The sequence below is a fragment of the Amphiura filiformis genome, chromosome 16 (genome assembly GCF_039555335.1).
Source record: "Amphiura filiformis chromosome 16, Afil_fr2py, whole genome shotgun sequence".
Lineage (NCBI taxonomy): Eukaryota > Metazoa > Echinodermata > Ophiuroidea > Amphilepidida > Amphiuridae > Amphiura > Amphiura filiformis.
Genome location: NC_092643.1, coordinates 31,952,586 through 31,965,754, shown reverse-complemented (window position 1 = coordinate 31,965,754; position 13,169 = coordinate 31,952,586). Strand labels below are relative to the sequence as shown.

Here is a 13,169-nt window from a genome sequence, read left to right as displayed (position 1 = left end):
TCATTTTGTGCATTGATATAGTACTTGTTTCTGATCTTCCAGTCGCTTTTCCACCTCATGGTTACTTTTGCCTCTGTCCATTCATCTTCTTCTTTGAGGCTAGCTACTTCCTGCCTATCTTTGGTCTTGCCACTGAGGTTCACTTTTATCTTGTGCGCTGTTTATGTTATTTGCCTGACTTGAATTTCACTGCCATGTTCCATATGGTCAATAATATCAACAGTGTCATGACTGTCGTAATCTCATACGAGTAAATATTCATACGTAGACCCATTGGTATAGTTGCACTTTTATTCGCGTCTCCAGTAGATGGTGATACTATTGATGAAATCATCCTCTTTACAATCGGTCCTTTCTGATGACGTCATATGATTGACAAGATAACTCTTTCCCCGGGCATTAGCAGGTTATCCCAACGTTCTAGTCCTTTATCAGTTTCTGAGTCGTTGTGTGTTTTGCTTCAATATCTCTCTGGAATACGAAGTGGCAGGAATTTTGTTCCCGTTCCAATCAATCTGGTGACCTTTGGAACTTACGACATGACTGATTGTGTGTTTTGGGGGCTACTAGAGCGCTACTAAGCGTAGTGTGGTTTGCAGCTGCGCTTGGTGGACACTCCCGCAGTCATATAAGCACTTTGCGTAACTTCTCAAAAAGGCCTTCTATGTAAGACAAGGTGACGAAACCTTTATTAGCCGTCGACGACGGAGTCTTGGTTCTGAGAAGGACTGTCTTTTTCTTTCGGCTAGCCGCGGAAGAAAGTTCAGTAATTATAGCCGCAATTCCTAAGAACGTTCTGCACATGAGCGATCTCCTCTTCTTTATCTGTCGGGTATACAATAGTTTCCGCGCGGTGAAGTAGCGTTCTTACATGCAACACTGCGTTATCCCGGAGAGCTCTTCATGCCATTGTACATGTATGTACATTCAAGTCAGTTCCCAATTCGGTCAACATGCCTCAATAATTCACCTTTTCGGTAAATTCCATAAGCCTTTGCGAGTACAACTGAGAACTCGTCATTTGACGTCCCGCCGACTTGCAATGCGCAGTAACAATGTTCGATTAACGATGTGCGCATCGGCGTGACGTCAAATGACGAGTCCTCAGGTGTACTCGCAAAGGGTTATGGGATTTACCGAAAAGGTCTGTTGTCAGGATAGTCATGTAAGTAATGATTATTTATCTTATTTCTCTTTCAGATAATGTCCCGGATAATGTACGTCTCTCAAACCCACCCACTACTGATGGTTATGACTTGCATGAGTATGAAGGGATTATTGAGATCTATGATAACATTGAAAAACAATGGGGTCCTGTGTGCGGACATGACATTGGTCTTGAAGAAGCAAATGTCGTATGCAAACAACTGGGCTATTTAAATGGTTGCGATAAGTACTATTCAGATGGGAATGCTGTCCAGGATGAATATGGGTTGTTGTATAATACCTATAAGGGATACGTGTATCTCGGTTTGTCTTGCAAAGGTATGGAGGCAAATATCGATGAGTGCAATTATGAATATCGCCGTGGAACATATGGAAAGTGTGGCTACCAGGATCGAGAGTATGGTGCAGTCAGATGTGATACAGGAGAACGTGAACTTGAATGTAAGTACCAATATTAATATTGATATTGAGATGCGTGTAGTGTGAGGCTGGGGGCAGTGTCCACTCGTCCCGATATCTTCATGGCCGAAATCGCCATGATGGTAGATCGTATCCACATGTTCTTCATCATGTTCACCAGCCACGTATGGCCATTTTAGCATTTTGTTCCGACCTGATTAATAGTTTTGAGACGCATAATGGGCTGAGGGACATCCGATTAAGGCTATTGACAACATAGCCTGGTGACTGACCTCTGTAGATGTCAGTGAGCCTGGTACGTCATCTGCATTAGACTGCCTCCACCAGTGGTCTACATTGCGCTTGTAACGTGTTATGTTTCGTTACCCCGATTGTTTAAAAATGTCTTTTTTTTTGTTCTGTACATATAAAATCTGAATTTTTGTCAGTTTTTGATTTCAAAACGCACGGTTGTTTGTCAATACGCCCGTTAACGACTATCATGTTCTTTCAACACATACATTCAAGTGCAAGCCTTACAATTTATTGGCTTCTTTAGAAAGCAAAAATTACGGGAGATATTCATAATTTTCTACCCCGGTATCCAAAGATTTATCGTCTGAATGTCAAATCGTGCATAAATACACATGTATTGATCCCGGGATATTGATTTAGTTTCCCTGTCTGTACAATGTAATTATTTACCAGGCGTAGTCGCTGTTCCATGACAAATGAAGTGGATTTACATGTAGACTATAATACTCTGTAAAAGTTGATTTTATTGAGCAGTTTATGTCTAACCTGATGTCTTTGCATATTTTATGTTATAGCGAATTGCAATATCGAATATCTTGGTTATGTCGTGGCCGTAATTGCGTTTGTAGCCGTAATTGCGTTTGGTGTAATACACACCATACGCCGGAAAGGACGTAGCAACGGGCCAACAACTCGGACCAATCATCATGAGCTAGCAAACAATGCAACATCACATCCTTCACTTCCTGCGTCATCAAACTCTAATCAACAAGTCCCTGATGCTGATCTTCCACCACAGTATGATATGTGTGTAGCCTCTGATGGACAAGGGCCAAACCCCTATCCCCTTCAGAATGGTGTATCTTCCTATCCTTCGTCACAGGGGGCTGCACCGTACCCTCTCCAAGCTGGTGCACCGTTCCTGCCACCTCAAAGTGGAGTTGCACCTGGAGCCCCTCAGGGTGATGGCACCCCATACCAAGCAGAACCTCCGTCTACAAACCCAGCTTACCCACCCTCAGGTGATCCTGCATTCCACCTGGAGAATATACACCAAATAATGCAACACCAATTACACCACCACCGTTATATGATGATATTACTAGCGGAGGTTATTTTGATATTGGACCTGTGTATTCAAGTGCTGGCAGTGGTGGTCTTGGTAGTGGTGGTGATGAAGGAGGAGACGGTGTTTAGTGATTAGTAATAAAAGTGATGTATTTTACAATGTGTATTTCTTATGTCCCATACCTCATTCGTCAACTGTCGCTAACCATGCTAACAGGCATATTCACATGCACAGCTCACATTGTCATGATTGTAGACGAATGAAGACTTTAGTTTAGAAGACAAATCGTCCAGAAAACGAGTTGGGCCACTACTGACATTTTCGCGCATATCAAGCTTGCATTGCGTAAAATCGACTTTCATGATTAGCAATTGCATTGTTGGTTTCAAAAAGGAATAGAAGGTGTCATGGCGTAAATGTGATATGCAGTATAGAATCAGTAATATCTTGGCTAACAGAAAAACCAGGCGGCGGATGACATGATCGAGCCGGCAACTCGTGAAACCGCCCGGCCGTATGGCATTTTCCATATACTCGGTTAGTTTTGTGGGGTTCATTATCGAACCCCAACGGTTTTAGCTTGTATTTATATTATTTATCAACATAGGCCTATTTGTTTGTGATATTTCAAGCGTTTTAAAATTTCAAAATAATCCCATTCAATTACACGGTTGACGATGAAAATTTACTGAATTTAGGGACTGCACGTCATACACCACCTGAGAAAAACTTAACTTGGTGTCTTTCCAAGTTCAGGTTCAAACGCCATGTTTTATTTATAATCACCCAAGAAGTTTGTACCGCGTAAAATGAAATCTCATGCTTATCGTCAAAGATCTTAGAACAAACGTTCAGGGTTTCCTTAATGTTTTCCTTATGCTATTTATTTCAAATACCTCTTCAAATGCCCCATTGTTTAATTACCCATCTTAAGAGCACCAACCAGGTGGTTTATAATTCATTTAAAATTCAGTCACTTTTGCTACGCAAAGACAGGAAAGTGGCCCAAGCTGTTTTAGGACTACTTTACACAATTTGCCATATCTTCGCTTGTAGACTACCGATGTTATTGAAACAAAGCTTATGTAGAAGCTTTAGAAATCACCTACGACCAAGTAATATAATCATGTTTGCCAAAAGGGAGAGCGTATAAAAATACGCTCTTTGATTTTTTATATGCTCTCCCTTTTGGAATTGAGCTCTTTATTCAAAAGATAGTATAAATATGAGTAAAATGTTGTTATTACGCTCCTGTTTTGCAGTTGAGCACTTTCTGACTATATCCGATAGACAGACTGACTCTGGGATAGACTTTGGTTGTGTTGACACCGTGGAATGTATATTCTTTCACATTCCCAAAAGAAGGATATTGTTAAGGAATGGAATTTGCTTCCAATTCATTTAAAAAATCAAAACTCATTCGCAAGTTTCAAAAGGCAGTTAATAACCACTTCTTATCTTGATTTGAATCTGTTTTATGCAGTTGTTTCACCAAAAGTGCAATATGTAATTAATATTTTATTCTAATGGACCCCAATGGAAAATAATAAGCCCTTTTTAGGACTCTTTTGGGTGTCCTTGGCATTGTATGCTCTCTTTTTATCAATATGTTGTTATTGTATTTTTTACATATGTTCTGTTCTGATGTAGTTATGTGTTGAATTGTCAAATAAAACTAAACTAAACTAATTAAATGACACGTACTTACAGAAAATTATTTTCATCAAGTAATATTGAATACGGAATCTATAATAAACATAAGTTTCGCAGATCGGTTATGATAAAAACTTTTCCAGTTTACATTATTTTTGGAAACCAGATTTTTGCAATGCGAAGAATAAGGTTGTCCACACCCCAATAAAACATCAAAATTTGTTTTTGTTTACGTTAAGGGTGTAAAAGTATGCTAATTAGTTTCAAAAGCACTGAAAGTTCCCTGCGAGCTAAATATTTTCACACCAACACAATACAGTAATGTTGACATAAGACTTATGTCATGTCATGTCATCGACTTGTCTGCAGATCATATATGCCAGTAGTCTGGATACAGTCATTGAAGTCAATACCGTAGCAATCACACAGTGTTCTAGGGACCGTTCACAAACACTTGTAAGGGGGGGGGCCCGATACCCTGAAAAATTTTAACCCTCCTAAGGGGGGCCCTGAAAAAATGACCACAAATTTTCCTGGGAAAATTGAGTTTATATGCTTTTCTATGGGGTTGACCCATATAATTTTCATGTCAAAAAGGGGGGGGGGGAGGCCCTGACATTTTTGAGATCTGTAAAGGGGGTCCCGGAAAGTTTTCGCGATAAATTGTTTTTGCATCAGCCCACCCCCCTTACAAGTGTTTGTGAACGGTCCCATATAATACCAGGGACTGTGTATGAGCCCCTAAGGGCGAATTTCTCGACGGGTGGCTTAGCAGTTGGCTAGTCTAGCCTGAAGGCTTAAGAGGTCGTAAGACCAGGCTTAACTGAAAACACGTTCCCCGAAACACGGCTACCATAGCCTCGAGGCTTCGTTAGCCTGTGGGCCAGGCTTGTAGGATTAGCCCCAGGCTTCGGTAAAATTTGCATTTCTCGAAATAAGTCTTCTGTAGCCGTAGTCTACGCAAGCCTGTTAGGCCAGGCTTACAGCGGCTTTTCTTGGCCCTGCCTCAGAGCAGGTCTTAGGTCGTAAGCCTTGGTCTATTTCAATTGACAAATTGCTTAAATTGTAATGCAAAGTTTTCATGGTTTTTCTTTCATATTTTTGAACCAAAACAGATGCTGTCTTTCAATCAACATAGAGTAGGCCCCTATCTCTAAGTAATAATCATTGTTCGATTTAGTTGAACATTTCACCATTTTTTTTTCTTTCTTTCTTTCTTTCTTTCTTTCTTTCTTTCTTTTTCTTTCTTTCTTTCTTTCTTTCTTTCTTTCTTTTCTTTCTTTCTTTCTTTCTTTTTCTTTCTTTCTTTCTTTCTTTCTTTCTTTCTTTCTTTCTTTCTTTCTTTCTTTCTTTCTTTCTTTCTTTCTTTCTTTCTTTCTTTCTTTCTTTCTTTCTTTCTTTCTTTCTTTCTTTCTTTCTTTCTTTCTTTCTTTCTTTCTTTATTTATTTATTTATTTATTTATTTATTTATTCAAACTTCTTTTGCCTGGGTAACAAAACTCAGTGTAAACACTGTTTTTCAGTTTGGCCCAGGGGTCAAACTTAAAACATCAAAAAATAAGCAATACATATTAAAATACATATCACCTTTCTTGATACATATCACCTTTTACTTATTTTATTTATTAAAACACTTTTTATTTATTAAAACATTTTATTTTAGTGTTCATTCGAGTCAGTTAAACCTGCTGTGATATAATATAAAGGCCTACTCATTTTGAATATGCGGGACTTTCTTTTGGAGCAACAGTGCCAAAGGGGTGCAATTAAAGCAAGACGCAATCTTCGACGTCAACTTGCTATCGTGAGCGTCTTCAGGAGAGGAAGGATCCTTTTCTGAAGTATTCGTATACCAAATTTAAATCACGCTGCCGATTCAGTAAAGGCAATGTTTTAAGGCTTACTGATCTGCTTGAACCTAACTTGTAACGGTCAACAAATAGAAGTCCCCCCCCCCCCCATGTTTGACATGTCCTAAAATCTTGACCTTCCACATGAACTTGCTCCCATGCTTTCCTCTTTTTTGCCTGAGATTTATTATTCTGTAAACATGTACATTTGTTGCCTGAGTTCGACTTCACTTCGGAGGCATGCTGAAAGTAATCATGGTAATAATGATTATATTTGTGAACGGAGTCGTTTCGTTAACATACCCGAAGGAACAGTTCTTGAAACGTTTGAATGATAAAAAAACAAAACTTTTTTTATCATCATCATCATCATCATCATCATCATCATCATCATCATCATCATCATAAACTATGCACTCATGCTAAATTCGCAAATAGAACATGAAAATATCAGCAGTAGATAGCACACGCGATGGTGGTCAAATGCTTGGTTATGTTTTTGTTTTTGCACCAAAATTATCCTTAAATAATGATTTACTTTTGACAAACATGCGTATGATTTGTTTGAAGTGTGAAACAATTTTTGCTTTAGGCCTACTTTTAGGGGAATCGAAGTTTCCTTTTCTGTAGGTTTGCAGTTTGACCCTTTTTGAAATGAAAATAAAAAATAAAAAATTAATGAGTCGAGTAAAAAGTATAGAAGTATCATTCATGCAAGCAGGACTCATAATAAAGAAAAGTGGAAATAAAATAATACATAAAAGACACAAAAACAGAAAAAATACTAGTCTTGCATATATCAAGTTGTGTACAGTGGTGTAAGCCCAAGCACAAGACCGCCGGTCTAGGCTAGTCTTTGCGCTGCTAAACATGTTAGTACGGTAAACCGTGAAGGACAACAGCTTATGCACATCTATATACCTCCAACTGCCTATACAATTAAGTCGCTGGTAAAAAGGGACGAGGTTGTCAAGCGTTAAGCCGGCAAGGCCACTAAGACCAGGTTGAATTTGCGTTCAAGAAATCCGGCTACTGTTAAGACTCGGGCTTCGAGAGCGGGCTAGGCTTAGTAGCCTCAAGGCCACCTTAAGCCAAAGGCTTACTAAGACTCCTATCGAGAAATTCGCCCTAATTGGCCACATGTGGTCGATATAATTATCTTATTTGCGGTGACAATGCCTCATTTCAAATATATAGTTTTAGTTTTGGTTTTGGTTTTGGTCACGTGGTTTCCTATTGTCCGGCCTAACCACTTGAATCACAAGATATCGAACTCTTTGTTTCTACCTTTTGTTTAAAACTAAACATTTGTGACAGGTAGTTTCGGTTTTGGTTTCAGTTTCTATAAGAGGCCTTGCATGTGACGTATCATCCCGTAAATATGGCGGACTACTCAAATGCATTCAACAAAAGCATGATTGCAATCTACCGTGACAGTTCGTCTCACACACATAACCCTGCACTACGATCAAATAGGTTGATGACAACATTTGATTGAATGGACTGCACTCCGCCATAACTACGGTGAAGGACACCGGTTCAAATCCTTTGTCTGGAGCCAATCGATAATTTCATGCAAGGCCTCTATAAGTGGTGTGACGAATAAAATTACAGGATTTTCGAGTTACCTGATCTAAGTATACAAAAGAAATGTTTAAATTTCGCAGTGCAATATTCACGAGCAGAGAAGTCGAACAAAACAGTCTACATTTGAAAGCATTGATTTAGTTTGAAAGCATTGGCTTGAGACTACGAAATAGCCTAAGCTGATTTCACTGTGAAAATATATAGACCATCGAAATAGTTGCATTCGACATTACAAAAGGGACCACTACTGTAATTGTATAGGTGCTATAAACAAAATCGATTCATGTCCTTAATCCCATGTATACCAGAATCGATGAAATGACTTTTACTGAAGCAATTTTTACTGCAAAAAGTAGAAGATAGAGGGGAGAAGAGATTGGGGTGTGTGTGTGTGTGTGTGGGGGGGGGGTTGGAGGGCAAGGGGATATGGGCCGGGAGAGAGAAACATACGAGAGAGAGCATTGGAAGTGAAAGAGAAGGGGAGGAGAGCTCGAGATGAAGATATCGAATGTAGGGGAGGAGGAGGAGGGGAAAGGGGTAATTTAGGAAAGAGGTGGTTATATAGGGAGGGAGCCCCTCTTAAAGAGGTATGGGTTGTGCTTCCTGGGATATAAAACTAATTCATAATCAAATCATCTCCATGCATCGTTTATGTTTCATACAAACAAACAAATTCCCCACCCCACCCCATCCTTCAGTATACGCGCATGTACCCGGTATATGATTTCTAGGCCTAGAACTCGTGAGTGTAATATGCCACCTACCTTCGACAGAGAGCATCAACTGTCGTCCGCGGGATAGATTTCCGATATCAATCATGATAATAATTATGTTAGCACAATAGGCTATTGTATACTTCTGGTTATATATCCTATACTGTGTCCTCCCAGCATAATAGTGTTATGATTGCAGATCAGATCAGCTCTACTTTTTAATCCCTTGATTTTTGGTTTCTGAACAAAAGAGAAACCAAAACTATATATTTGAAATGAGGGAGTGATATTGAGGGCTCATTGGTTTTTGTTGTAATGTGTTAGTAGTCCTACAGGGGTAGATGTTATTTAATGTAGGCCTACAAGAAGACAAGATTTGCCCAGAAGTGTTTTCCCCTTTATTCACCGTGTGAGTCCTGGGGAGTATTCCTACAGGGCAAATTTGGTTTACTGTGTAGACTACGGTGGGGAGGGGGTTGTTTTTGTCCTTCTTTTTTTTTTACTGTCAATGTATTCCTACAGTGGAATATTTTTTACTGTGTAGTCCTATGGGGGAGAAGATTTAACACGTAGTCCTATTTTGTGACTGTGTAGTTGTCCCGGTAGTTGTACCTGAGACCATAATACCTTATATTATGGTCTCAGGTTGTACGAGGGACTTTTATTCTTTACCATGATTACAAGGGACTATATCCTGACGCCTTCAGAAACTTAATCCTCCAATGGTCATAACATTTCATGTAAAACTTGCCAGCAATCAAATCCAAACTCTATGAATTTACGAACCGCGAAAGACGGGTGATCTCCTAGTGCCTTTAATTTCTGGAATAGCCCAATTTTTATTTACTTTATCACCACGCATGTTTTGTTCAATTTTAGTGATCAAGCTCGATATAGAAAACAAACTCCAATTATGTCTATGCTTACTTACTTTGCTTATGTCGACTTGTCTAGTCGGACTCCGCTGATGGCTCTCCACACAAGTCTGTTCTGCATGCAGTTCCTAATGTCTTGTCTCTCTAGTCCCGTATCCTCTGTTAGTTGCTTGATGTAGTCCTTCCGTGGTTGTCCTCTTGATCTTTTACCATGCGTAGGCTGCCACAGCAAAACTCTGGAAGCTGCCTCTGTTTCACTTCTGGCACAGTGTCCAGCAAATCTCAGCCTTGTATTTTCAGCCTTTCGGAGATTGGGGAAAGATTGCCGTACAGCTCCTTATTGGTGGTGTGCGACTGCCAGGTAACATTAAGTGCTTTTCTCAGTAGTCTTGTGTAGCAGCCATCAAGCGCTTTCCTAAACTTTGATGTAATTGTCCAGGTTTCTGCGCCATACATCAGCACCGATTCGACTGTGGTGGTGAAAAGCTTGGTTTTAAGATTTCTAGGCAGGCTGCTCTTCCATATCTTGTTCATGCTGTTGCATGCCCTCCATGCCTGGGCTTTCCTGTTGTTAAAATCCTTTTCACTGCTGCCAATCCAAGCCCCAAGGTATTTGAAATCGTCGACTACTTCAAGCTCGCTTCCATCAAGTGTTCGGATTGGGGATGCACCATTGCCTTGGTTTTCTTGGCGTTTATGCTGAGACCGACAGTCTCAACAAGATGTAGTAGCTCTTCGGCATCTCTGAGACTGTCGGCCAATAGTGCTATGTCGTCAGCGAAGTCGAGGTCTGTAATTGTTTGCGGGCCTATTCTCCGACTTTTCCTTGTTTGTAGTGTGAGCCCTAGACGATCTTCATTCCCATGTAGTGCTTTCCTGAGAGCATAGTCTAGGACTGTTACAAATAGAAATGGCACAAGTGTGTCCCCCTGCAGTACTCCAGCCTGAATTATGAAGTCGTCAGTGATTCCATCTGGTGTGGTAACATGAGTAACAGTGTTCTCATAGGTGTTTCCAATAGCCGCCACAAGTTTCTCTGGTACTCCATATGCTCTTAGAATGTCTAGCATTTTCCTTCGATGGATGGTGTCAAATGCCTTTTTAAAATCGATGAAGACCAGTGCTGCTTGGAGATTGTTGTTGTTTATCTCTTCAATAATTCTTCTCAAGGCCAGTATTTGTGACACTGTCGACCTTCCAGGGCGGAAGCCATTTTGGTTCATTCGTAGTACAGGATCCAGGAAGGGACGAATTCGGTTGAGTAGTAGTCTGTTGTAGGTCTTTGCCACTATGGATGATAAACAGATGCCTCTATAATTCCTTCCCTCTCTGAGATCACTGCTTTTTGGAATTGGGATGAGATTAAGAATTGACCACTGCTCGGGTTTCCTACCATGCAGTAATGCCTCATTACAGAAAGAGAGTATGATGTCATCAAGGTTGCATCTCTTTAAAACTTCTGGTGTGATTTCATCATCACCTGCACTTTTTCCTTCATTGATGACCTTCTTTGCTGCCTCGTGCTCTACCTGCTCGAAAGCATCTGATCGCATGTCAAATTCCCGATGCACCTGCTCTATCGGCTCATCCTCATTGGTAATGACTGGTGGATTCCCAAGTAGCTGCTGGAAATGGGAAAACCAAGAATGCAGTCTCTCACTCTCTGTGTCCCCTTTGATCTGACCTTTTTTTTGCAGTTCTCCTTCCACTGATCTCATTTATCAGATCCCATGCAGCTTTGTGCTGGCAATTCTGATCTGCTTTCTCTACCTGGGTGATCTTTTGTTCCAGGATTTCTTGATTAATTTTGTCATATGTCTCTTTTATGTGATTCTTCCTTGCTTGTAGTTTGGATCTTGATACACTAGTACATTCGTGGGTATCCTTCACATATGCTTCATGCACTTCATTCCGGGCATTCTCTGTTCTGGAATCAGTCCAGATTGTCCCCTTATGGCGTTTGGGTGCCTTTGGTATCAGTTCTTCCGTAAACTCCCTATTTGCCTGTATGAAACATTGATATGTGGATGTAGCATTTTCATCGTCCTCACTTTCATGTTGCAGAGCACTGAATCTATTCCGTACTTTAACAGCGTACAGGTATTGTAGTTGTGTGTCTTGTGTGCCAAAACCTTCCAGTTGTACCTGATCTTCCGTGGTGGTGTCTTGCCATTCGATCTCAAGCTGAGACGTACTTTTGCTGTAACAACACGGTGATCCGATCCAATGCTTGCGAAGGAGTTGTAGGTGCAACAATTCAGAATGCTATTCCTCCACTTCCTGCGTACAAGGATGTAGTCTAGTTGCGCCTTAAACCCAGATGGTAGAGTACATGTCCATAATCTGGATTTTTTCTTACAGAAGCTCACATTTGTTATTTCCAGTTCATTTTCTATTGCCAGTGTGTGCAGCAATTTTCCATTTCTGTTGGTGGAATCATGGTAGGGGAATTTGTAGTGCTCTCTGCCAACTCTTGCATTGAAGTCGCCCATTACCATAAGAAAGTTGTGAGCTGGAACTTGTTTGATGGACTTGTCCAGTAGCATATAGTGCTCTTCTGACTCTTTCTCATCAGACACATTAGTTGGGCAATATGTGACAATGATGGTGGTCTTGGGACTTCCTCCAAAGGTAGCACATATTATCCTTGGTGTTATGCATATGCAGGAGAGAATGGTCTTCTTTGCCTTGGCACTCATTAGAATCCCAACACCTCCAACCGCTATGCCTGCTCTATTCCTCCATGCTGATGATGATACTAGTTGATATCAATCAAAGAGGTCATGATGTCTGATTGGTTCATCAGGGTGGACTATTTTATGCTCCTGTAATCCAATGATGTCTTGGTTGTGACGCTTAGCTAAGCCACATAGTTCCTCTTGAAGGTACATACTTCTTAGTGTTCTTGTATTTAAGGTTGATACAAACATTGATTGCTTGCATTTTAGTAGATTTTCTTTCCTTGTTCCTCCTCTCTCCGTGCACACCCGTCCTTGAGGCTTTAAGGTGCTCACATCATTAATATTAGTAGCTAATACAGATTCAGAACTTGGATTTAAGGTAGGGGCTTTCACCCTATAGTGCGTTTAGTTGTAGCCATCATTTAAAGTTTTTCAATTGCTGAATACTGTTGATGGTCGCAACTCCTATCAACAGTTGTCCAGTGGCCGTTGAGAATATGCAGTGCACTGAATTCTTCATCCGCCCTTTGCTCTTGTCACTAATGTCTCCAACCATAGCTCCAAGTATATAGCTCAGGTCTCAGGACTCCCTGATTTTGATCACTGGCTGCTGGTTGAACTCATCTCATGCACCGTTTTACCGTTTTGAGTCTGAATCTCTACTCCGCCTAAGATAGTGATCTATCTGAACTATTTACCCATAGCTGGGGCAAGCGTTGGTGAGCACCAGAGCGTATCCACACGCCGGTGGGTCATGCATACTGCACCTCTAGGGCCGCTTGCTGCTCCGAGATCCCCTACATATCTGCCTGGAATCGCAAGATATCCAGTTACCGGTAGTGACCAACGGGGAGGTTATGTAGGAGTCTTGAATAAGGAGAGGCTGTGTACTGGCAGGAGAAGACTTACGCACACTGCTT

The 13,169-nt window shown here is 40.7% G+C and overlaps 1 protein-coding gene across 1 annotated transcript; it reads right to left on the bottom strand.

Annotated features, from left to right (window-relative positions):
* Nucleotides 1-11,544: 11,544 nt before the first annotated feature.
* On the bottom strand, nt 11,545-12,267 carry LOC140172564 (craniofacial development protein 2-like). Its single transcript, XM_072195707.1, has one exon. It carries the CDS (start codon nt 12,265-12,267, stop codon nt 11,545-11,547), a length of 723 nt encoding a protein of 240 aa, XP_072051808.1.
* Between the last annotated feature and the right edge of the window lie 902 nt (nt 12,268-13,169).